At 40.4% G+C, this 25,905-nt stretch overlaps 1 protein-coding gene across 1 annotated transcript in view; it reads left to right on the top strand.

Annotated features, from left to right (window-relative positions):
* The window catches only part of POLE (DNA polymerase epsilon, catalytic subunit), a 74,504-nt gene that overhangs the window by 37,638 nt on the left and 10,961 nt on the right, over nt 1-25,905 (top strand). Inside the window, exons 24-40 of the mRNA XM_044673028.1 lie at nt 6,191-6,348; nt 6,944-7,139; nt 11,087-11,301; nt 11,565-11,667; nt 12,204-12,284; nt 12,376-12,498; nt 13,222-13,434; nt 13,753-13,962; nt 14,421-14,564; nt 16,357-16,497; nt 18,715-18,868; nt 18,952-19,058; nt 19,854-20,030; nt 20,139-20,362; nt 22,050-22,270; nt 22,621-22,825; nt 25,121-25,294. Of these exons, the coding sequence (XP_044528963.1) occupies nt 6,191-6,348; nt 6,944-7,139; nt 11,087-11,301; nt 11,565-11,667; nt 12,204-12,284; nt 12,376-12,498; nt 13,222-13,434; nt 13,753-13,962; nt 14,421-14,564; nt 16,357-16,497; nt 18,715-18,868; nt 18,952-19,058; nt 19,854-20,030; nt 20,139-20,362; nt 22,050-22,270; nt 22,621-22,825; nt 25,121-25,294 (2,846 nt within the window). The remainder of the gene's footprint in view (nt 1-6,190; nt 6,349-6,943; nt 7,140-11,086; nt 11,302-11,564; nt 11,668-12,203; nt 12,285-12,375; nt 12,499-13,221; nt 13,435-13,752; nt 13,963-14,420; nt 14,565-16,356; nt 16,498-18,714; nt 18,869-18,951; nt 19,059-19,853; nt 20,031-20,138; nt 20,363-22,049; nt 22,271-22,620; nt 22,826-25,120; nt 25,295-25,905) is intronic.

Below are 25,905 nucleotides of genomic sequence, written 5' to 3'. Positions count from 1 at the left end.
TCAGTTACCCTCAATCTGGTTTTTAGCCCATCTGCTTAGACAGTTTTACTGGGATGTGGCCATTTCGCATGTTTTGGTTTCTTGGAGCCACAGGGTGAAAAGGTGGACACCAAAGGTGGATAAGCAGCCCTGAAATAACTTGACAAGCCATCACATTGGAAGTACTAGTCCTCCTGGAACACTCCATGCACCCTTGGAATACATACATACAGATGTGTGTGTATTTCACACATATGAAAATGTGTGCAGATAATCATTCACACTGATTGCTCTTCTTTATACTACAGTGGTCTTATTTGTAAATCCAGCCTATGCACTGACTACTCTTTTGTTCAAAATTATCAGAGGTGAATTTGAAATAGTGAAGAAAAGTGAGAAAAGGAAGCAGTGACTAACAACAGATTGTGCTTGGCTGGTGTTTTGTTCATAAGTTAGGAGAGGAGGCAAGTGAGATTCTCCTAGAGTAGTAGTAGTCACAGATCTATTAAAAATAGCAAGGTTGGCATGGATAACTGGGCAGTTCTACTGGGAGTAAAAGATTTAGAGCCTAGAGAAAAGAATTGAAGAGATTAAAGGTATAACCTCAACCAGAATAAAATCACATGAGCTCTGCTAAGAGAAAGATGGTTATTGGAGGAGGAGAAAAGCCTATTGGAGAGTAAACTTAAGGAATAGGGAGTGAAAGAGAGCGATCACTTGAATAAATGCCTAGCTAAGAGTACATGGAAGTTTAGATGGACCCCATGAATTGGTGGGTATAAGTATTCCCTTTATTACTGATGATCACAGTGCTTCCATTCCTCCTTATGAATACCTGACATTTAGGAAATACTTCGAGATTAGCTGAATGCTTTAATACTCATGAGGAGGTCATTCAGTCCTTACAATAGCCCAATGAAGTAGGGTATGATAGCTCTTACTTCCATTTTATTGATGAGGTAACTCAGTACCAAAGAGGTTAAGGGATACCATATTTTAGTAAGTGTCAGTTGACATGTGTCATGTGCCATGTATCTCCCAATTCTAGGTTTTTCTTTCTTTTTTAAGGTTTATTGATGTCTTTTGCTTTTGTCACGCTTATGCCCAAATATTATGTCCTACCCAGTAAATTCTTGTAACAAAGATTTTTAAAACTGTTTAGCAAAACCAACCACTGCTTTAGCCATATCTGATAGCATATACAGCACATCAGACCTAGTCTAACATCTCCCTTTTTCCTGAGGGGGCATTTTTCTTTTCTCTGGGCTTAGTTTGATTATTATAATTAGTGCATCTGTCAGGGATTATCTAAGGCAGACCATTTCTTTTTTTCTATTGATTTTTTAAATTAAAAACATTTTTTAAACTCTTATCTTCTATCTTAGAATCAATACTGTGTATCGGTTCCAAAGCAGAAAAAGTGGTAAGGGCTAGGCAATGGGGGTTAAGTTACTTCGCCCAGGTTCACACATTTAGGAAGTGTCAGAAGCCAGATTAAAGACAACCTATCTCTAGTCCTGAGTCTAAACCTAGACTCAATCCACTGAGCCACATAGCTGCTCCCTTTTACTATTGATTTTATTGTAATTTTGCATAGAAAATATTTTAAGACATTTATACTTGTTCCTTTAGCCTATTTCTGGATGAGACCAATATGGGGGTCCTCTCTAGCACTGGGAAGGATTCTTCAAGCTGAGGAAGGAAAAAAGTTGCAGCTAGATTGATTCAGTATAATTATCTTCATTGTTTGTACTCCATAGCCTTCCATATTTAACATGCAAGATCAACTCTATCCTAGGTATTAGAACAGCACAAGTCCATGGGCTATGTAGTTCATAGTCATCAACCTTGTCACTGGTCCCACTCATATCTTGCTTTGAGCTTTTAGGTTCTTGCATTATCCATTGTGAGTAATGTGAACCTTGTTCTTTAGACCTTTCCCTGCATGATGTCCTGATTCCCACTGCCTGTTTCTGTGCTAACCCCACACTGTGTTCTGACCACTTGCCTTCATTATTATCTGCTATCTTACTGTCTATGGTCATAATCTGATTATTCCACTCACTGGTCCACATTTCCATCTAATGCCCACTGCTAGAGCCTCCCCAGATTGCCCAAATCATCCCATCACTCAACAGGTGCTGGATACTTATAGACAAAGCTAGAGAATCTGCAGTTGTTTATGAAATCTTCTGAAAAATATTCCCTTTATTGGTTTATCGAAACCGAAAGGCATCAGCATTGTTAATGGCTAGTCTAGTTTACTAGAGAAAGCAAGAGATGGATAAGAGGTAGAAGATGCTGAAGATAAAAAATACAAGATGAGAGAATGAAAAATAAAATTGGAAATCACTTGATCTTAATATTTAATTCCTTTCAGTGAAGTCAAAGCCAAGTTTTATGTCTCAAGTTCATTTGGCAAAACTGCATCAACTTACATTATTCTTTTCACAACTTTTGACACATTTGTCAGATGAATAATACAAATATGACATCTAGTGGCAAAAGGGGGAAGCTTAAACAGTCTCAAAAATCTTTTCACTGTCAGTGGAATGATTTTGGAATATTTGCTTCTGCGAGAAAGACATGGTGGTAAAGTCCTGGATGCAGAATCAGAAGAATCAAATCCCATTCTCAATATTTATTATTTGTATGATCCTGAGCATCTGTTTACTTATCTAGAAGATGGGGGCAATAATAATACCAAATGAAGATAATGTGTGTGTACATGTATATTTTTTAACCTTTACCATCTCCATTAGAATTGATTCTAAGTGGGGCAGCTGGGTAGCTCAGTGGATTGAGAGTCAGGCCTAGAGACAGGAGGTCCTAGGTTCAAACCTGGCCTCAGCCACTTCCCAGCTGTGTGACCCTGGGCAAGCCACTTGACCCCCATTGCCCACCCTTACCAATCTTCCACCTATGAGACAATACACCAAAGTACAAGGGTTTAAAAAAAACAAAACAAAACAAAACAAAAAAAAGAATTGATTCTAAGTATCATTTTCAAGAAAGAAGAGTAGTAAGGACTAAGCAATTGGGGTTAAGTAATGTGCCCAGGGTCACACAGCTAGGAAGTATCTGAGGCATATTTGAACCCAGAACCTCTCATCTTTTAGCCTGGCTCCACTGAGCTACCTAGCTGCCCCCAAAAGTGAATTTAACACATACTTTTTGATAACCTGAGACAGAACAGTTTCAGTAAAGTATTGGAGTTGGAAGATAAGATGCAAAGAATCAAGAAGTGAGCAGAGAATGAGGAAAAGGAAGCAATAAAGACAATTTTTATAAGATTTGTTTCCCTGTTTGCATTTATTTTTAATGTTCATTTTTAAATTTTGGGTGTGGAATTCTCTCCCACCCATTAAGAAAGGCAAGATGTGATATCAATTTTACATGTGAAATCATGCAAGACATTTCTATAATTAGCCATGTTGCAAAGAAAAAAAGACAAGAAAAATTAAGTGAAAAAGTTATACTTCAATTTGCATTCAGATTCCATCAGTACTTTCTCTGGAGGTGGATAGCATTTTTCATCATAAGTCCTTCAGAATAGTTTTAGATCATTGTATTGATCAGAATAGCAGGGGGCAGCTGGGTAGCTTAGTAGATCGAGAGCCAGGCCTAGAGACAGGAGGTCCTAGGTTCAAATCTGGCCTCAGACACTACCCAGACACAGCATTGACTCCAAGACGAAAGGTAAGGGTTATTAAAAAAAAAGAATAGCTAAATCATTCACAATTGATTATATTATAGTGTTGCTGTTTGAAGATTGTTCTCTGATTTTGTTCATTTCACTTTGTATCAATTCATTTAAGTCTTTCCAGGTTTTTCTGAAAACATCCTGATGGTCATTTCTTATTAGCATAACAGTATTCTATCACAATCATATATCACAATTTGTTCAATAATTCCCCAATTGATGGGCATCCCCTCAATTTCTAATTCTCTGCTACCACAAAAAAAGAACCGCTAAAAATATTCTTCTACATGAAAATATTCTTCTACATGTAGGAAGGTCCTTTTCCTTTTTCTTTAATTTCTTTGGGATACATATTAGTGATACTTTTCGGGTCAAAGGGTATATACAATTTATAGCCCTTTTTGTATAGTTTCAAATTGCTCTTCAAAATGGTTGGATCAGTTTACATCTCCACCAACAGAGAATTAGTATCCTAATTTTTCCATATCCCCTCCCATGTCTGTCATCTTCCTCTTCTATCATGTTAGTCAATCTGATAGGTATGGTAGTATCTTAGAGTTGTTTTAATTTGCATTTTAAAGCATTTATCATCTGATAGTTTTGATTTCTTCTGAAATTCTGCCTATTCATATCCTGTGACCATTTATCAATTGGGAAAAGGTTTTTATTCTTATAAATTTGACTCAGTTCTCTATATATTTGAGAAATGAGGTCTCTGTAAGATTTTGACTATGAATGGGATTGGTGATACAAAGTGAAGAGAAGGCATGGTTACATCAATTTTTTTTTGAGATTCAGTAGACCTATAGCAGTGGGACAAAGGCAGAAAATAAGGAAAGACTAAGAATGAAACCGTCTTTTCTCCTCTCCTTTTCACCTCTAGAGGAGAAAAGATGATTTGGAATAAAGTTTTTTTTTAATTCTTTTTTTTTTCAAACCCTTAACTTCTGTGTATTGGCTCCTTGATGGAAAAGTGGTAAGGGTGGGCAATGGGGGTCAAGTGACTTGCCCAGGGTCACACAGCTGGGAAGTGTCTGAGGCCAGATTTGAACCGAGGACCTCCTGTCTCTAGGCCTGACTCTCAATCCACTGAGCTATCCAGCTGCCCCTTAAAGTTTTTCTCTCAAGACTGGAATAAAGAAAGAAAAGGGAGGGTGATATTGTGGGCCTTTGAGGTATAAAGTGAGTGAGAAGAACTTCAAAGACAGATGCATTAATTTTCTTAATTGAGATCCTCAACTGAGATGTATTGGGAAGGAATGGCATAGAAAACTTAAGATAGAAGATTTGTAATAGTCCCTGTAGGGAGTATGACTGAGAGTCAAGAAATAATGATGGATTGTCATGCAATGATGAGAGACAAGTTAAGGTTAAATAACATAAGTTTGTAATGGATGGAGTCAGCATGTTTGTGACTTCTTTTAGTAGTTCTCAGTAGCACAGTTGTAAGAGTGTGAGATGAGAGATTGTTGAAGTAGCACCAGACAGAGGGTTGGCTTGACATGAGAGACCAAAGGACAAAGATTCATTGGTATAGTAGGACCATGGATAGTTGAATTGTGCTCTGATGCCAAGTTCCTGGAGCAAGGAATCTGATAGATTATTGTACCAAGTATCTAAACATGGTGATTATGGCTACATGCCGTGAACCTCTGTTAATATGCTGTATGTATACCTTAGACCTGTGTTGGTAAATCTATGGCACGTGCAGCCAATGGGACATTTCTCACATCACTCACCCCTCTGCCCAGCAGCCCAGTGAGAATGCTTCCTCCCTTCCCTATCTGGGGTAAGGCAGGCTTACATGTGGCATGAGGGTTGCAGTTTGGGCACTCGTTCTCTAAAAGGTTTGTCATCGTTGCCTTAGACCAATGATGGGCAAACTATGGCCTGTGGACCAGATGTGGCCCCCTGAAATGTTCTATCCAGCCCTGTGACATTATTCCTAATCTGATGAATACAATGAGTAGGATACATTACAGCGAAACTTCGAAAGAGTTGCCTTAGAAACAGACCGTCAGATGAGCATTTCCTTTCCTTTGGCCCCCTCTTTAAAAAGTTTGCCCAGGACATGATTGGTTTTGTAGACTCGAGACTACCACACCAATGCAACTATCAACAATTTGGAAATAGGTCTTGATCCATGACACATGTTAAAACCAGTGGAAATGTGCATTGGCTATGGGGGGGGAGGTCGGGGGGGGGGTGAAGGGGAAAGTAAGAGCATGAACCATGTAACTATGTTAACTTTTCTAAAAAATAAATATTATTAAATGTTTAAAAAAAAATAAAAGCCAAAAAAAAATGTTTGCCCATCACTGCCTTAGACCATTGGGGAGCTTTGTAGAATCAGTGTGCAGGCCCCATGGAGTATAATTTTTCTACTTAAAATGATGAAAGGTTTATAAATTGCCTAAGTGGAAAGAGATAACAAAGTCCCTCAAGCTCTGGGGACCCCCCATCCCCAGCTACATAGAATGGAAGAGATATTTGTCTGTTGGTCTGCAGGAAGGCTTCACCAATGATCAATATCAGGAACTCACTGAACCCACTTCCCTCACTTACATCACCCGCTCAGAGAACAGCATCTTCTTTGAAGTGGATGGGCCATACCTAGCCATGATTCTTCCAGCTTCCAAGGAGGAGGGGAAGAAACTGAAGAAAAGGTAGGAGTCAGCCTCCCTAGTCAGAGAATATTGCCTGTGGAATTGGGTTTGGCAAGGGTAAACTGGCTGCTGCTGATTGAAGATCCAGCACTTCCATCAGCCAATAGGATAGAATAGGACATTTCTGCCGATTCCTGAAGTAATGGAATCAATGGCCAAAGACTTTGAGTGAGAAGGATGATTTTTTTGAGGGAGTTTTATTATTGTTTTGAGATTCCTTTATGTTGCTAATTCACTTGGCAGAAGGGCTTTGAGAATTGCCATTTACAAAATATCCATTGCTCTGCAGCCAACCTAGTAGCAAGACTTTCTGAGCTTAATGGAGCTGATCCTTAGATAGTAACCAACTTCTAACTTGATAGGACCTGCTGTAAAGCTTGTAGTCTTTGAGAACCCAGGGCCTCTTCTATGCCGGAATGAGCCATTAAGAGCAGGACTTTTGTGGAGGGTGTTTATGATACTTTAAACCAGCTCTCCATCTGTGAATGTGGTCCTATAGGAAAAGAAAGACTTAGTCCAAGACATGGAGGGACATGGCAATGCAGCTGCAAACCAAAGAGATCAAAGCACATGAATGTTCCCCACTTTGTTGCAGATATGCTGTGTTCAATGAAGATGGTTCCCTGGCTGAGCTAAAAGGCTTTGAGGTCAAAAGGCGGGGAGAACTACAGTTGATTAAGATCTTCCAGTCATCGGTGTTTGAAGCCTTCCTTAAGGGCAATACTTTGGAAGAGGTGTATGCATCTGTTGCTAAAGTAGCAGACTATTGGCTAGATGTGCTCTATAGCAGGGTAAGTATCGTCCCCTACATGGGTATTATTTCATTTTTAAACCCTTACTTTCTGTTTTATAATTGATAGTTGAATATTGGTTCCAAGGCAGGAGAGTGGTAAGGGCTCAACCATGGGGATTAAGTGATTTGCCCCAGGGTCACACAGGTAGGAGATGTCTGAGGCTAGATTTGAACTCAAGTCCTTTCAACTCCAGGCCTGGCTCTCAATCCACTGAGCTAACTAGCTGCCCCTCCTACCTAGCTGCCCCTGTAGTTCTCTGTGATAATAGCTACACTTGTATCATACTCTACATATATAGTCAGTTGACTTCATATACTTCACTTAGTGGGTCGGGATGGCCATCTTTTCATGATTGGAGGACAGTCAGCTGGAAGAGAAATTAAACTTACCTTGCTTATCCCACAGGGCCAGGATAGGGATGTTGTGTAGTGGCTGTGGAGGAGAAGGTTCAAGTCATAAAGAAAATCTTCCCTAATACTCAAGCTGTCCAAAAGCAGAACAGGTTACCCTCCATAGAGGGAGAGGGTCCCTTTCACAGAACATTGACACCCAAGGGTTGCATGATGCACTTTTTGTGATGTTATAGAAGTCTTCTCTGCAGCTCTGGGACTCTGCAAAGTCCAGCTAAATGGCCTGTCTTGCTGTTTCTCACATGTAACATTCCAGTCTCCTATGCCTGGAATGCACTGTCTCCTCACCTCTGTTCCTTAGAATCTCTCATTTCTTTCTTTTTAAAGCCAATTTATATGTTCTTCTTCCATAATATTTATTCCTGTGCCCTCTTGGTAAGAGGAGGAAGATGTTTCATTCCCTTTTTTTCAGGATTGTTGTTTTTTTAGTTGCTCAGAATTCAGCTTCCTTTTAATGATATTTTCATTTACATCTTTGTAGTTGATCTGTATGTTGTCCATTTGGTTTTGTTTCTTTGTTGTTTTAATCTTACTTTTTACTTATCATGTTTTTTTCAATTACAATATTACTTTTTTAATCAGCAGAAATCCTCTCTTTCCCATCACTCTTCCCTGTCTCTCCACCCTGTCCCCTTTTCACTCAGGGTCCTGAGAGAGGGGATACATGTGATCATTTCTCCATATTAGAATGTAAACAATCTGTTGTTTAGTTTTTATGTCTGTTCACACATTTATCTTCTTATGATTCTCTTAATCTGATGTGTTTGCACTTAAGATTCAATACAGCTCTGATCTTTTCATTAGGAATGCTTGGAAATTCTCTACATCATTAATTAAGGTTTATTTCTCTTCCATAGGGCTAGACTTAGTTTTACTGGGTAAGAACTACTAAATCATGTATGAACCTCACTATGATTTCACTTTGCCCTCTGATTCCAAGAGATCTGAGTGATTTTTTTTTTAAACCCTTACCTTCTGTCTTAAACCCTGTACCTTCTGGCAGAAGAGTGGCAAGGGTAGGCAATGGGGTCAAGTGACTTGCCCAGGGTCACACAGCTGGGAAGTGTCTGAGACCAGATCTGAACCTAGGACCTCCCGTCTCCAGGCCTGGCTCTCAATCCACTGAGCTACCCAGCTGCCTCCAGATCTGAGTGATTCTTGAAATATCATGTCCAGGTTATTTTTTTGGTCATAGTTTTTCAGGTACATTGAATCTTAAATTCTCTCTTTGTTCTGTTTTCTAGGTCAGTTGCTTTTTTTGTGAGATTACATTACATTTTCTTCTATTTTTTTCAGTTTTTCAATTGTTTTAATATTTCTTGTCATCTCATAAAGTCATTATCTTCTGTTTAGCATATTCTAATTTTCAAGGAGTTTATACATGGACAAGATTTCGTATTTCTTGTAATAATTTGTTCTATTCCTTTTTTTCTTTAAAAAAAAAATTCTTGCCTTCTGTCGTAGAATCAATGTGTTTTGGTTCCAAGGCAAAAGAGTGGTAAGAGCTAGGCAATGGGAAGTTAAGTGACTTGCCCAGGGTCACACAGCTGGGAAGTGTCTGAGGTCAGATTTGAACCCCCCATTTCCAGACCTAGCTCTTAGTCTGCTGAGCCACCTAATTGTTTCCTCATTTCCTTTCAATTATTTTTTTCTTCATTCTTGTTTTTTCCCTAATTTTTTCCCTCTAGCTTTATAAAATTATTTTTGACTCTTTTTTGAACCTTTTGCTTCTTTTTAAAAAATTCCTCTTTGTTTAAAAACTCTTATTTCCAGGAATTGTATTTGAATTTGTGTCCAAAGTGTATTTTTCTTTGAAGCTATGCTTGTAGATATTTGGAGTCTTTCTCTTCTTGGTTTGTGTCTTGAGCATTCCTGTCATCACAACATCTTGTAATGATGGGATTCTTTTTTACGTTTGCCCATTCTTCTGAACTACTTCCTGACTTCAGACTCGATGTTAAGGCTAGACCGCATACTTCTGGAAGGAATATCTAGATTGGTGTTGCTTACTTGGAGTATTGTAGGTTGTATGATCCCAGGTTCTCAAGAATAGCAGGCTAGAAACCTGTAAGTTTTCAATCTGGTTTGAGCTTTGAAAATTCCTGACCTGGGTTTGAGTCTAAGCAACATGCTTATGGGCTTGCCCTATTTGTAGTTCCAGTACTAATGTTGGATTCACTCCCTCTCAATTGGATGGGAAGCTCTGTTGATTCATTTACAGAACTACAAGGCTCACTCCTTGTTCTGGGATTCCTTCACTAATTATTCTGCTGCAGACTTCAGATTGGGATGGAAGCTGGGACACTGAGATCCTGCTCTGCTTCTGGAGCCTAAACCATATAGCTCCTTATTGCTTAGTATATAGTTTAGGACCCATGCCTAATCTTCACTCTGGAGCTACCCTTTTGTGATCTGGGGAGTCTGCAACAGATCTGCCAGTCTGCACCTCTTTCTGTACCTGCACAGCTTTTAAACTCCTCTTTAATTTGGGACTTCTTATCTTGTCACACAGCCTCTACTTGTTCTAGAGTATTCTGTGTAGCTGTTCCTGGCTAGGCTTTGTCTCCACTGTCTGCAGACATCTCTGACTATTTTCCTAAGCTAACTCAGATTGGAAAATCTCTTGATCAGGACTCAGTCTGGTATATTTTTGAGCCCTGATATCTTTTTAAAGTTCAGCTAAAACATCATCTTCTCCATGAGGCAATTCTGATCCTTCAAGCTGCTAATGGCTCTCTTAATTTATCATTTATTTTGTCTGTTCTTATTTGTATATACATTTATATATATATATATGTATATATATATATATATATATGTATATATATATATATATATACATGCTGTTTTCCTCTATAGCATATAAGCTCTTTGTGGGGGCAGAGCTACTTCATTTTTGTCTTTGTGATCTCAGTTCCTAGAGCAGTGCCTAGTAGACACTGAACATCTGTTGACTGATCTCATTTGTAGTAAAAGTATTATCCTCATGTTACAGTTAAGGAAGTTATAGTTTAGAGAGATGAATAGATTTGACTAAGATTACAGAGCTGAAAGTGTCAAAAGTTGGGGTTCAAGCCCAGGCCTTTAGATTCTAACTTTGCTCTTTAACCTTGTGATGAGGGACCAAGAAACCAAAAAGAGCCAGATCCCCTCTGTTCTTAGAGGCAAACGAACTCTTCAGCTTAGTGAATTCTGATGAAAAGAGGTTTTCCTCACTAATGCTTTCCTGAAATCTACTTCAGCTAATTTAGAGAACCATAGAACATTTGAATTTGGAAAGTTTTTTATTTTAAGTCCTATCCTTCCCCTTTTTAACAAATGCAGACTGCTATATTAAACGTCCAGGAATAGAACTCCTGTTCCCCCAACCCCAGATCCAACATATTTCCATGATATTCTGTTAAATATATTCAGATTATAGAGATTTTGAATAGAAAATTCCATGTGAGGGTAGATCTAAGGGGAAATATTTTTAGGTTTCAGTACTTGTTAGCCTATCCCTAGAATTTATTTGTGGACTTTCCTTCTCTCCAGGCAGCCAACATGCCCGACTCAGAGTTATTTGAACTAATCTCTGAGAACCGTTCTATGTCTCGGAAACTGGAAGACTATGGAGAGCAAAAATCTACCTCTATCAGTACAGCAAAGAGGCTGGCTGAATTCTTGGGGGATCAGATGGTGAAGGACGCTGGCCTGAGCTGTCGCTTCATCATCTCCCGCAAACCTGAAGGGTCTCCAGTCACAGAGAGGTAATTATTACAAGAATCCCAGATAGTGATGGTACAGCGAGAAAATCTGAAGCAGAAATTTAAGAAAAAATGTTCATGTTAAGGTTAAGCAGAATTGTGCATTACTTGAATCTCTCTGGGATATCCTAGGTTGGATTAGAACAGTTTTATAGGCTAAGCAACAGGATTTATTAGGGACAATTGGATGAATTCTAGCTTGGATAATTGGGTAAGAGGTGCTGGGTCTCTTTGGCAAATAACGTGGACATTGCTGTTTCACTTAGGGCCATCCCACTTGCCATTTTCCAAGCAGAACCCACAGTAAGAAAACACTTCCTCCGGAAATGGCTCAAGAGCTCTTCTCTACAAGACTTTGACATTCGGACAGTAAGTACTAAGTCTTTTCTATGCCCAACACCTCAGGATGATAAACCTGGCAGATTAGAATATCCAGGACTCCTCACGTGTTCTTTTTAGATGACACCTGACTCAAAGTCTCATAAGTCTAAAATTGGAAGGAACCCTGTAGACCCTCTGGTTTAGCCATCTCATTTTACAGATGAAAAAACTGAGGCCCAGAGAGGTTAAGCAACATGGCTATGGTCAAATGGGTAGGAGGAAAGAGAGATGAGAGTTGAACCATCAAGTGCTCAGACTCCAGACCTAGCACTCTTTGGCCTGAACCATGCTGTCTCCCTGGTGTTCCTTTTTGTGAAGTCTAGTGAGTTCCTACAGCTATAGAGCTCTGTAATCACTTTAGTAGCTAAAATGGCTGGACTGTTGGAAGAGCTTGAGCTCTGGTACAGGCTGTCAAGACAAGTGCAGAAGATAGCCAACTTGTTTGTGTCTTCCAATTCGTGCTTTCTATTTCCCATGGTTCTTGGTCCCCTGACAATGTTTTTCTGAATAACATTTGTACATAGATTCTGGACTGGGATTACTACATTGAAAGACTTGGGAGTGCCATCCAGAAGATCATTACCATCCCTGCAGCCCTACAGCAGGTAAGATTGAGTGCCTCAATAAAGCCTGGGCCCAGGTTGTCCCAAGAACTAACTAATACCTTTCCCTGATCTGGATGCCTACTTTTTTAAGGTCAAGAACCCAGTGCCACGAGTCCGACACCCTGATTGGCTACACAAGAAGTTGATGGAGAAGCATGATATTTATAAGCAGAAGAAGATCAGCGAGCTATTTATCCATGAGGGCAAGAGACAGGTAAGAAGTACCTAGCAGGTAGAGAAGAGAAGCACAATCAAGGAAATGTCTCCCTCTGGGATGACAGAGACAGTTCACAACAATGCCAGGTATATAGCACTTATATTTAAACCTGCTTGACATGACTTATCTCATTGATGAGGCTTTTGTGATTGCCTTAATGTTTCACTCCCAGCCTGGCCAGTTCTCTTTACCCTAGCCGCAGGGAACATATTCTCTGTTCTTGCTATACTTAAAAGCATTACCTCTTGCTTTTAAGTTAAAACTGTCCTCTCTGCAGCTACTTAACTGTGATCTGATATTTTCATCCTTTCTGGATTCCTCCCAGCATTTCTTGCAAATCTCATTTCCTTGGATCCTTTTTCTTTCTCTGAAAAAATTCCCTTCAGTAGATGCTTTCTACCCTCAGGCATTTTCTGTTTAATCTTACTCTAGTCATTAGACATAAACATTTATGATTTCTCCTTCCATAGGAATTAAAATAGTATTCATTCTGCTTCCTTTTTTATAAACAACTTTCTTTTTCCTCAGCATCCCTTCTTTCTATGCCAACTAATTGTTTTGAAAGCACACTTTTATAGTTTTTAACTAATAGAATAAGGGAGTTGGTACTTGCCTAGAAATTATAAGCAGCCAAATGCTTGGTTGTATAGAGTATAATTATTACTAAAGATTACTCATACTCTGTACCATGTCCTAGACTGTTTGGCTTCTTGTTTCTAGGTCACTGTAAATCAGCATCCAGAAGGTAGTCAGGGACATGGGATTTTGGACATGGAAGACCTTGGCCATACCAAGCCACTGCAGTCAGCAATCCCTATTGCCACCAAAAGGAAGCGAATCCCTGTAGAGAGCCAAGAAGAATCCCAGAACTTGGAGTTGATCCAATCCTGGCGAGAAATTTTAGGACAGCCTCCATCTCTTGGCACAACCAGGGTAAGCCAATGAAAAAGTTGAGTGGCCCTGGATTGAGAGGGAAAACAAACTCCTGATCATTGGAGGCTGAAACTCCTTCTTTGATTCCGTCTTTCCTAGTGGAACCTGCTTAATCCTCTGATCCCCTGATCAGGAAGCCTCTTAGACATCATAGTAGAACTTTTAGGGTGGTTTGGGGGAATTGTCTGGCTCCTAGTGCATGTCTAATGGGAGACACTCTTATAAGATGTCTAGAGGGTAAGGATGTTGAACCTATTTTATAGCTTTTGTTAGATTTTTCCCTTTCTACTCAATGACCCTTTCACATCATCTTTCCAGGAAGAGTGGCTTGTGTGGATCACATTCCATAAGAAGAAGTGGGAGCTACAAGCTCGTCAACGCCAAGAGCGGAGGAAGCGACGGCGTGTGGAGACTAGGGAAGGAGTGCTGAGCTCAGGGATCATCCGAGATGGCCCAGCCACAGGCCTAGGACACTTTTTGCGAAAAACAGCCCGAAGCATATTGGATCTGCCTTGGCAGATTGTACAGGTATGGTCTAAGAGAGTACAGAAAATTGAGAATCTCCTATCTGCCCTAGCCATTTGAAAATTAAGATTAAGAGAAATAGAGCCCTGGGATAGAGGGAGGGTACTCAGAAGCAAATTGCCCACAGTCCACATCTGAATAGAAGGAGGAAGAGAAAGCAGGAATTAGATTTCAGGCTTGACTGAGTTTATGCCACACTTTGATCTCCCTGGGGAAATGACAGTAACATGTAACAATATCTAGGACATACTTAGGTGCAGGCTAGGGGAAAGAGGGCAAATCACAGTGATGTGTCCTGGCTTATATACCAGATTGGAGAAAGGACCAGACCCTATGGCCCTCTAAGCTGTGTTCTGGAGCTTCTTTTTGGCAGGGGCACTGTTAATTTATCTTCAAGATTTGAGCAAAATGAACCATGTCACAGGTTAGGACTGTCACTTGTGTGTATTTTGTTTTTACAGATCAGTGAGACCAACCAACCTGGCCTCTTCAGACTTTGGGCTGTCATTGGTAATGATCTGCACTGTATCAAACTGAATATCCCACGTGTGTTTTATGTGAACCAGCGTGTGCCTAAGGAGGAAGAAGGACCTTCTTTCCGTAAGGTGCCAGAAACAACCTTGCACAGCATGGTTGGACTAGTGAAATTAGCAGATTTCTGCATTTTGGTCATTTTCATGTTCTTCTTTTCTTGGTTTTCTTCTTTCTGATCCTGTAAGAAAGCCTATCTTGGGGGTACCTGGGTGGCTCCATGGATTGAGAGCCAGGTCTAGAGACGGGAAGTCCTAGGTTCAAATCTGGCCTTAGACACTTCCTAGCTGGGTGACCCTGGGCAAGTCACTTAACTCCCATAGCCTTTTCTGCTCTTCTGCCTTGGAACCAATATACAGTATTGATTCTAAGACAGAAGGTAAGGGTTTAAAAAGAAAGAAAGTCTATTCCATTCCATGGCCCCTCTCCCATGCTACCCTGTTAAAGTGAGAGGAGATAGATACCTAATGATGCCTAGACTCTGACTTAGCAAATTGTTGCCAAAAAAGTGTAGTGCAGGGAAACACTCCTAAGTGCAGCCTGTAGTTGGAAAATATTAAAAAAAAATAAAAATACAATAAAATGTAGATAATAATATATTTTAAAACTAAGTCACTGTGCAGCCCACAGAGAGATCTTTAGATATGATGTAGTGGCTCTTGTTTTTGTTAGGGTTTGACACTATTGCTATGGTGGCTGGAGCATAGGACTTAGAATCAAAAGACTAGTGTTTGAGTTCCAGCTCTAACTGTATGAATATGAATGTTACTTATTTTCTCTAACCCTCACTTTCCACATCTATAAAGTAGAGAGAATCCTTCGATTGTTATGACAAAGTGCTTTATAACTCTTAAAGTACTGTAGAACTATAGGCTATAATAATTATACTTCTTGGGCCTTCAGGCAAGTATTTGATCTTGAGCTCCCCATATGATGTGCTCACTTACTTGACCATCAAACATGTTTATTGAGAAACTGTCTTCCATCATGGGAGAGATAAATGAGAGCCCCTGCTTTCCAAGTCCCAGGCAGTTCCGAAAAGAGCCAAGATATATATATATATGGAAATAAATGAAAAACAGTACTTTATTTAATGAAATGCTCAAATATGTGGTACAGAGAATGAGGGCTAGAGATGAGAGAATTTCCTCAGGATGAGGGAAGTCAAGGCTTGATGAAGGAGGACTTGAAGAAGCAGGATTTTGATAAGCAAAGTTGGAGTAAGAAAAACATTTCAGATGGAGGATTAGCATGAGCATGGCATGGAGAAAGAATGGAAGGAGCAGTGAGATCATCCTGGCTATCAGATGGGAGATAGGGTTGGAAAGAAAGGATGAACCTTGGGAAATAGGCAAAAAAAGAACCAGGAGAAGCCTGAGCATATTGAATTCAGTGTGCTTGTGAGAATCAGGAGTCAGAATTAAGCCTTGGAGTAATAGACACTGCTATCTTGCTTTTCCATGGCCCCGTTCTCATGGGATTCATTGAGGGTGTGCATGAGATTGAGGTATCTGTCTCCTTGGACAACCCTGACACTCCATTCATTCTCTGATTTTAAAGCTTCCACTAGACTTTTTTCTCTTACGATCATAGACTTAGAATTGGGTGTGAGGCCTTAGAGGACACCTAGTCCAATTATTCCAATTTGTGAAGAACATTAAAAGGCCTTAAGTGGCATAGCAAAGTTTTGAAACCAGGTCCTTGGACTCCCAATCCAAGCCTTCTTCTCCCTGCTCCCATGGAGCAGCCATGGTCAATGCTATGGCAAAGGATACTCTAAGATCTGCCATAAGCTCTCTGTCAATTGTTGTTTTTTTTTAATGCAGTTTGGAGTCTAAAAAAAACACAACACTATCTTTTTATCAGGTGAACAGAGTCCTCCCTCGTTCCAACATGGTCTACAATCTGTATGAGTACTCCGTGCCAGAGGACATGTACCAAGAACATATCAATGAAATCAATGCTGATTTGTCTGCACCAGACATTGAGGGCGTTTATGAGACCCAGGTAACCGCCCCTTTGGGCAGTTCTGACTTTGGAATGCATCAGGTGATGTAAGGTGAGGTTGTGGCTTCACTGTCTAGAGCAGTGCTTGCAAACCTTTTTGAGACTGTGTGCCCATGCTGCACCTTCAAGCTGCCTATGAGCCCCCTGCATAACCCCAGACAGCGGAGGGAGTAGGTGCTCTGCAGAGGTGCAGGCATGTGAAAAATGTCCTCAGGCACTGTGGAGAGGGGGGAATGGAGCAGCTCCCTCTGGCATGCCAGGGCACACATGCAATGCCTTTGCCAACACAGGTCTAGAGCATTCATTCTGCAGATACCTACTGTGTGCAAGATCCTACATTAGATATTGTGGGGCTCCAAAGAAGTGTAACATATAGTCCTTATCTTCAAGTAGCTTAGCATATACTTGGAGAGATTCATATCTCTCAAACAAGGTCTTACTAGACACAAAGCAGTATGAGTAATTTGTTTAAACAAACATAATAGGATTTATAATAGATAATAAAATAGAATGCTATCAACATAGTCCCCTCAGGAGTCTATATGCTTATTCCAAAAATGCAGTCTTTTCTTTTTAAACATTCTTGGGAGTTTGACTTTCAGAACTAAATTCAGAGAGGTAATGCTTTTTTTCTTTTTAACATCTTCAGTGGTAACAAGTTTTTGTCATAGGTGGCTTTAAATTTTGGAAACAGCCAAAATGGTGTAGCAAAAAAAAACCAGGAGTCCTGAATTGAGTCCCAGCCTTGCCTACAAACTAGCAATGATGTACAAATCATTGCCAGCTTAATTTCTTCGTCTTTAAAATGGGGATAAATAGAAATGTACTGCCTACTTCATAAGTTTGTTGCAAGGAAAGCACTTTGTTAATTCAGCTATGTATAACTCAAGCCATTATTCAGAGCCAAATCTTACAGATAGAGAGAGGATCAATGGGGATCACCATACTTGGTTCAAAAACATATATTACTATAAAGGAAAGACACTATTTTTCTTGTGATTTGAAATTCTACAATGGGCCATTCTGAAAGAGAGGGAGAACCACTTATGTATTTTGCAATGGTAACATCAATGGAATTAGCTCAAGGCTTCCCAAAGTCTCTGCCCCTGACCACATCATTTTCCTTCCTTATCTTCCATAGTTGATCTGCTATACAAACTGTGATTTAGCCACTGTCTTTGTGTTCTCCTGACTCTCTACAAACCATCCTCGCCTGCACTGCCCTCTCCCCTCCTCTCTACTTCAGTATACCTGTCCTTCAAGGGTCAATTCAATCTCACTACTTCCTTGAAGTCTTCCTTGACTATTGAGGCCTATGTAAGTTCTCTTGCTTATTCCAGTAGCACTTGCTGCCTATATCACTTACTTGACACATAAGACATAGAATTACTCGTTTTTCTCACAAGTATATGAAGGATAACTAAAAAGTAATGAACCTTTTTTTAAATTAAAAAAAAAAAAAAAGCCAAACATACTAGAGTAGATATTCCCAAAAGAATATTCTCTCTTGAGCTCGGCTAACCTAAGGGTTTTGAACCTGAAAGATCTAGGGACACTTTTTAGAATGTTTGAGCTTAAGAGCAGTGTGGTGTAAGCAGTGTTTAACATGGCTTCAGGACATAGCATAGATTAGAGTGGAAAGGGAGGCAGTAGAGACCAGTTGGGAGACTGTTTGTTACAGTGGTCCAAACATGGATGTCTTAAAAACCCAACCAGAATAAGGTAGAGAATGGCAATGGAAAGGAGAGGAGAAAGAGAGCCACATCTCTGAATTAGAAATGTATGGGACCCTATGAGAGCCAAAGGAGAATCAAGGATAACTCAAAAGTTTGGAGACTATTCATCTGGGTTAAGGGTGGACCATTGATAGGAGTGACGGTAAGGTTAAGAATCCCTTTGGGCAAGAATCCCCAAATCTCAGCATTGGAAGAGGCCTTAGGGAGGTCTGGTCCAACCTGTAGCAACATCCCCATGAGTGGTCATCTCACAACCTCCTAAGGCAGACTTTCCACTTTGGAGTAGCTTCAGTTGTTGGGGAGTTTTTTCCTTAAATTGAGCCCAAATAAGAGGATGAGTTTGCTTTTAGATGTACTGCCTTTGTGGCTCCTCTTTCCATCCAGCCCTAAAGAATATGACCCAGTCACATAAATAGAGACTGAACTCTCTTTATAACTTTTCTTACCACTATGCCCTCTATATCTCTCCACTCCTTTCCAGGTGCCATTGTTGCTACGGGCTCTTATCCAATTAGGTTGTGTTTGTATGGTCAATAGGCAGCTGGTACAGCACCTCACAGGCCGGGAGGCTGAGACCTTTCCTCTAGAGTACTTGGAAATGCGTTCCTTGGCACAATTCAGCTATCTTGAACCAGGTATGACCACTATTGGCTCCCTCTTCCAGCCCTGGTGTGTTCCATCTGTGGAACTTTGGGCTTCATGATCTCTTGCTCTGCAGGAAGTATCCGGCACATCTATCTATATCACCACTCTCAGGGCAACAAGGCACTTTTTGGACTCTTCATCCCCTCCCAGCGCAAATCCTCTGTGTTTGTCTTAGACACGGTAAGTAATTGGCACTCTGAACCTCTCAGAGACCAAAGGAGATTTTGGGACTAGACCAGGTTTGGTTCCAAAGTGGTTAGGAAAAAAATGCCTGCCCCTAGGGAGAGGAGTGGGGTTTTTTCGTTTGTTTGTTTTTGGTAAATTTTCAATGATGTCTTGATTTTTATAACATAGTATTATTCTATTATGTTCATACACCATATGTTGGTTAGCCATTCCCCAATCAATGGATAGCTACGTTGTTTCCAATTCTTTTCTTTCACAAAAGGTGATACTATAAATTTGAGACTTTTCTTCTCATCAATGGCTTCCATGGGATATAAGCCCTGTAATGGAATCTTTGGGGCAAAGTACATGGGTATTTTTATTGTTTTATTTCCATAATTCCAAATTTTTTTCCCAAATGGTTATACAAATTCATAGTTCGCAGTGAATTATGCTTATCTTCTCACAACCCTCCCACATTGATTGTTGTCATTTTTTGGTCATCTTTGCCAATTTTACAATTTTTAAAGGAACAAGGAGACTTTAATGGTATTCCCATGTCTTAATTCTTAGTCTTTATCCCACCATCCTTGGGCCCTTTGGCTTCTGTCTGAGGAAAAGCCTTTCCTACAAGTATTTGTCAAGATAGCCCACCCTGTTTGGAAATCAAGTCTTCGTTTGAATCACCTGAATAGGGTCCCGCTACCATCCTGCCCCAAACTTCTGATATGTTAGTTGCTTCCAGCCCCTCAGGCTTTCTATACCTTTGACAGACCAGTGTGACTCAAGAATGGGGTGTGTTTGGGACAGGTGCGCAGTAACCAGATGCCAAATCTGAATTCCATGTACTCAGCGGAGCACCACCTTCTGTTGGAGAAGGTGGGACCAGAGCTCCTACCACCAGACAAACACATTTTTGAAGTGAGAGCTGAGACTGACCTGAAGACTATTTATAGAGCCATCCAAAGACTATTGCTTGGCTATAAGGTAAGAGCTTGTCAGGAATATTGCCACCTTTGGAATGCCCCACTAAACCATATATGTTTGTGACCTGTCTTTTTTCCACCACCACTACCACCACCCTTTTTCTCACAGGAAGAACGCCGTGGTCCCACACTTATTGCTGTACAGTCCAACTGGGAACTGAGGAGGCTGGCCACTGGGATGCCTGTCTTTGAGGAGTTCCCTTTGGTGCCAGTCTGTGTGACTGATGATATTAGCTATGGGGCCTTGGACTGGCAGCGTCATGCAGCTCGGCGTATGATCCGGCACTATCTCAACCTGGACACTTGCCTGTCTCAGGCTTTTGAGATGAGTAGGTGAGTGGGAGAAGGGAAAAGATACCACCTGTGGTTCAGAAAGGATGGGATAAGGCAGTTGCCAAGACAGTGTCACCCTTCTTTGCTTCTCTGAGTTGACATTACTATTGTCGCTTGATCGTTACTCCTTTTTGAAATTGCTCTCTTCTCAATTTTCTTCCTTCTTAAATTTGCAGTATTTGACATTGTTGATCACTTCCTCCTTCTAAATACTTTGGCTTTTTGTGATGTGAAGGGGTTGGAGAGATATGTGTTTGTATAATGCCGACTGCGTGCCAGGCGCTTTACAGATATTTTATATATGGCTTTCTCATGGCTCTTCTTTTTCTTGATGGACCACTTCTCCATCTCCTTTGCTAGTTCATCAGTCATACCATCCTCTAACTAGTTGTGCCCTGAGGCTTTGCCCTGAGCATTCTTCTCTTCTTTTTACATTCTTTATATTCTATATATTATTACTTGTTGACCTTGTCAACTCCTGTGGGTTTAATTATTATCTTTGTGCAGATAACTTCCAGCTCTATATACAGCCCTACTCTCTCCTAAGTACTAGGTATCCAATATCTCTAATTGCCAACTGGATATTTGAAACTAGGTGTCCCATAGACATTCTTTTCTCAGGTCCAAAACACATCCAAAATTGAACTTATAATTTTTTCCCTCCAAACTAAGCTAACTTCCAAGCTTCTCTATGTCTGTCAAGTGACCTTCTACTGTGGTCAAACGACCACAGCTTCAACTGTGACCCCTCATCCAATCTAACCAATTAAAAAACTTTAAGGAGCCAAACTTTGTTTCTGTCTTCACAGTTTCTCTCCTTCTCTACTTCTAGCCATCACTTGGTTCTAAAACCCTGATCACTTCTTGCCTGCATTATTGTAAGAACCTCATCTCTTCCCATTCCAATCCATATCCTACATAGATGATTTTCATAAAGCCTAGGTTTAAATACATCACTTCATTTCTCAATAAACTCATCATGTTGTCTCTCTCTGGCAGTGATTCCCAAAGTAGGTGCCACTGCCCCCTGGTGGGTGCTGCAGTGATCCAGGGGAGAGGTGATGGCCACAGGTGCATTTATCTTTCCTATTAATTGCTATTAAATTGCTATTAAAATTTAAAAAAAATTAATTTCCTATTAATTGCTATTAAAATTAAAAAAAATTAATTTCCAGGGGTGCTAAGTAATATTTTTTCTGGAAAGGGGGAGGGAGGCCAAAAAAGTTTGGGAACCACTGCTCTTTGGGGTCAAACAGAAGCTCATCTACTCAGTTTTTAAAGTCCTACACAATATGGCCCCAGCCTATTTTATCATATGTTATATCTTCCCTAACACTCTGCACTTTGGCCACACTGGTCTTCTGGTTCTCCCACACTCAGTCTGGGATGTACTCCTACTTTACTTCTGCCATTTCCAATCCCTCAATTCCTTCCTTCTAAACTGTGCTCAAGTGACTGGCACTTTCTACAGGAACCTTTTCCTGAACTCCCAAGCCACTTATAAACCCCACCACCCTGCAATTTATTTTGCATTTAGTTTATATGCTACCCTCTCTGAAAGATCGAAAGCTTCTTGAGTGTAAGGACAATTTCATTTTTGACTTTGTTTCACCATTGCCTGGCAAATAGGTACTTCATAAATCTTTGAAGGTTGGTGAATGTGAGCTTTTTATATTTCTCTGGACAGATATTTTCACATCCCTGTTGGGAATCTCCCAGAAGACATCTCCACCTTTGGATCAGATCTCTTCTTCTCTCGTCACCTCCGGCACCATAACCACCTGCTCTGGTTTTCTCCTACATCCCGCCCTGACTTGGGTGGGAAAGAGGCAGATGACAATCGCCTTGTCATGGAATTTGATGACCAGGCTTCTGTGGAAATCAACAGTCCTGGGTGTTACTCCACAGGTGAGCGCATTGCTCCCATTTGAGAGGAGATGGGCAATTAAATGTTGGGCTTGGTCCCTGGAGGGCCAAGGAAAAGTTTTACTGTTTTGTTCTAAGGGATTTACCTAACTCATGGTGTTATTTAATACCTCAGAATCCCTTTCATGGAAGCCGTCCGTATTGGGGCCAAATGATATCAGTTCCCTTCTATGCCATGACTTCTTTGATACTGAGCTATAAGTCTTCACAGTTTGTTCAGCAGAGGGAATGCCAGGAAAGAGCTGAACCTTATGGGACCATTAATTGGTGGTCCCAATTGGTGGTGGGAGTGATTGGTTCAAGAATGTGAGCTGTGGGTTTTCTGTCACCAGTGTGTTTGGAACTGGACATCCAGAATTTGGCAGTAAATACCATCTTGCAGTCTCACCATGTCAATGATATGGAAGGAGCCTCCAGCATGGGAATCAGTTTCGATGTCATCCAGCAAGCCTCTCTGGAGGAAATGGTCACAGGGAACCAGGCAGCCAACATCCCTGCCAGCTATGATGAGACTGCCCTCTGCTCTAACACGTTCAGGTACTAGCTGGAACCTAGGAGAGACACTCAACCTCCTCCCCCACTGGGTATTTCACCTTCTACTTAGAGCCCTACATGCATTTTGCTCATATTGTAGCAGGCCTGTGGAGAGGCCAGCTGTGCACCTCTGCCAAGATTAGACAGATAGTCATAGCATATCCGAGTCTATTTAATGCAGCCCCTTCATTTTACAAGAGGAAACTGAGACGTAGAGAAGGAAATGCTCTGATTCTCAAAACCTGTACAAGTTAACCCCAATCACAACATTAGAAATAATTTACAGGGCAAGTCTAGAAAAAAGATGCCCAAGTTTTGACAAAAATCAAGCTCCTTATAATCCAGTGGCAATGACAAATGATCAGTGGGAGAGATGTAACCAGAGCTCTTAGATCAGGGGCTCCATGGCTGGTATGATCCATGGTTTGATAGTTGTGGCCTTTTTAACTAGCCAGGAAACTCCTGGATGTGTCACCTGCAAGTCCTGCTTGGATCCGCATCTGGCTACAGTTCAGCCTGTCAGCTCCAGCACAGAATTGTCTCCTGGGTCTGCCTTTATAATCTAGCTAGGGAAATTGAATTACACAAGATACTAAATATTATAGAATAATGACTGGAAAAGACCAGAGGTTCTCAGCCTGTTTTACAGTGTTGTAACATATAATTTTAAACAGAATTATGGTGAGACTTTCTGGTAAAATATTTGATGACTTTTCTTCTAAATGATAACTAATACCAATTTTTAAGATTTTAAGAAATCTTATATTTTCAGATAAATTTTATTTCAAATAGAATAGTAGTCTTTTATTTTACTGAAAGGATTGTTTGCTACCAGTATTGTGTAACTGGGAACCACATACGGTTGTTACAGTTCATTTTGTAAGATACTTTGCAACAATTTTCATTTTCCCTTTTCTTTATGGAAGTTAGTGTTTGGGCAGTATTGTAGATGATAACAATAGCTCTAGGGTGTGCAGAGCTCTTTTTGTATTTATGTCATTTTGTTTCTCACAGCAAGTCTTTAAGATTAAACAGGGATTATTGTTCCTGTTTTACCAGATAAGGAACTGAAACATTTAGGGTAAGTGCCAGACTCAAGGCCACACAGCCACCATCAGACCCAATGTCTTTTGACTCCAACCTCAAAATTCTTTGTATTCTTTCATAGCTGGGTTATGAAGCTAGTGTAACTTCACTTATATTCCAGGATTTTTTGTTTTTAAATTTTCATTGTTTTAGTGCCTTTGTGGTTTTATAGGAACCTTGAAACTCTTGGTAGAAATTTGGTAACTTTAAATTGGGAATTCACACACTGCATGATTTCACTGTGAGTTTAAGATCACTAGCATAGTATCTGTTAGATATTGCAATCATATTTGCATCTCTTCAGCGTTGAGGATTTGCTATTCAAGCTTGAATGTTTTATTTTGCTGTCAGATTCTTAGTTATTAACTGTCTTACCCTTTTTTATCTTTTCAAACTTTGCATTTCTACTTAATTATACAAGATGGGTTGGAAGAAGAGAGACTGGAATCAAGAAGAACAGTGAAATTAAAATAAATTGTTAAATTAACAATAAGGAAGTTGTAACAATAGCCTAGACTTGAGATGAGGAGGATGAGATTGAGGGTGGTGGCAGTGAGACTAAAAAGCGGGGATAGAAATGAAGCATGTTATAAAGGAAGAAGCAATAGGACTTTGTGTTGGTTGTGAAGGATGATGATGATGGTGTGTATGGATGTATAAATGTATATTATTTATTTCATAGTGAGTCTAGTTAGACCATTGGACAGCCCTGGGGGTCTGGTGTTTAGCAGAGGAGATTCTTGACAAGGAATGGGTTGGATAAGTGGCCTCTTGGGTCCCTTGCCTGAAATATTGTAACCTGGGTTTTGTCCCTGTTCTAAAGGTGAGGAAGTAGAAACTCAGAGGTGATCTTAGTTGTCCAAGATCAGAAAGTAGGTGGCAGAAACAGTACCTGAACACAGATTTAGTGACTCCTGGTCTGTTATTCTTTGGTCTGCTTCAAGTTAAAAACAAGGGGCAGTCAAAGGTGGCCCCAAGATTTCATGCTTCAAATTGAATAAACCTTTTCATTCAACCATTCCTAAGTGACTAGGAGAATAGCAACATCATTGGCAGAGTTTGTTGGTTTGGGACAGGAGTGTCAGGTAGCAGGGAAGTGATGAGTTTGAATTTAAGGTGGTGACACATCCTTGCAGAAATATTCTCAGGAAGGAGGTAAATATAAATGGCCATGCGATACATGGTCATTCTTCTCTCTGGCCTCTTTGACAGGATCTTAAAGAGCATGGTGGTGGGCTGGGTGAAAGAAATCACTCAGTACCACAACGTCTATGCTGACAACCAAGTGATGCACTTTTACCGCTGGCTTCGGTCCCCATCCTCTCTCCTCTATGACCCTGCTTTGCACCGGACTCTCCTTAGCATGATGAAGAAGCTCTTCCTCCAGTGAGTAACCCTGGAGTCTATTACAGGCTTAGTGGACTAGTGGGATTATTGTTTTTCTGAAATTCTTCTCAAGTTCTCCAAACTTCAGAAATGGTTAAGGGGTGGTATGTATAGAATCCCAGAATGTCTGTGTTGGAAGAGGCTTGAGGGCCATTCAGTCTTCCGCATCCCTGAACAAGAAGTACCCATTAAGTAGTTCTCCATCCTCTCTGGTGACAGCTATGTTGTATAGTGATAAAGCCCTCAGAGCCTACAGTAAGAGTTGGTTCCCAGAGAATGGCTCTCCTTGAGTAGGTGGGCTGGGCCACAAGAGGAGCCTTGTTATTCACAGGTGCTTCTGAAGCCATAGAGATGGGCTTTGTAATAGCATATTTTTTATAAATGTGCACTTTTGATGACAAGATTTCACCATCAGTGCATACAGGTATCTCTTTTATGATGTTCTAATAATGTTACAAAGAAGGCACAAAGTAGCCCATTCTACTTTTAGACAGCTCTGATTATTAGGGATTTTTTTCCTGGTATCCAGCATAGTTTTACCTCTTTGCAATTTGTATTCACTACTCCCTTCTGGGGCCAAGCAGAGCAAACTTAATCCTCTTTTCACTTAA

The sequence above is a fragment of the Gracilinanus agilis genome, chromosome 1 (assembly GCF_016433145.1).
Source record: "Gracilinanus agilis isolate LMUSP501 chromosome 1, AgileGrace, whole genome shotgun sequence".
NCBI lineage: Eukaryota > Metazoa > Chordata > Mammalia > Didelphimorphia > Didelphidae > Gracilinanus > Gracilinanus agilis.
The sequence above is the reverse complement of the archived record's forward strand: the minus strand, read 5'-3'. Positions and strand labels throughout refer to the sequence as shown.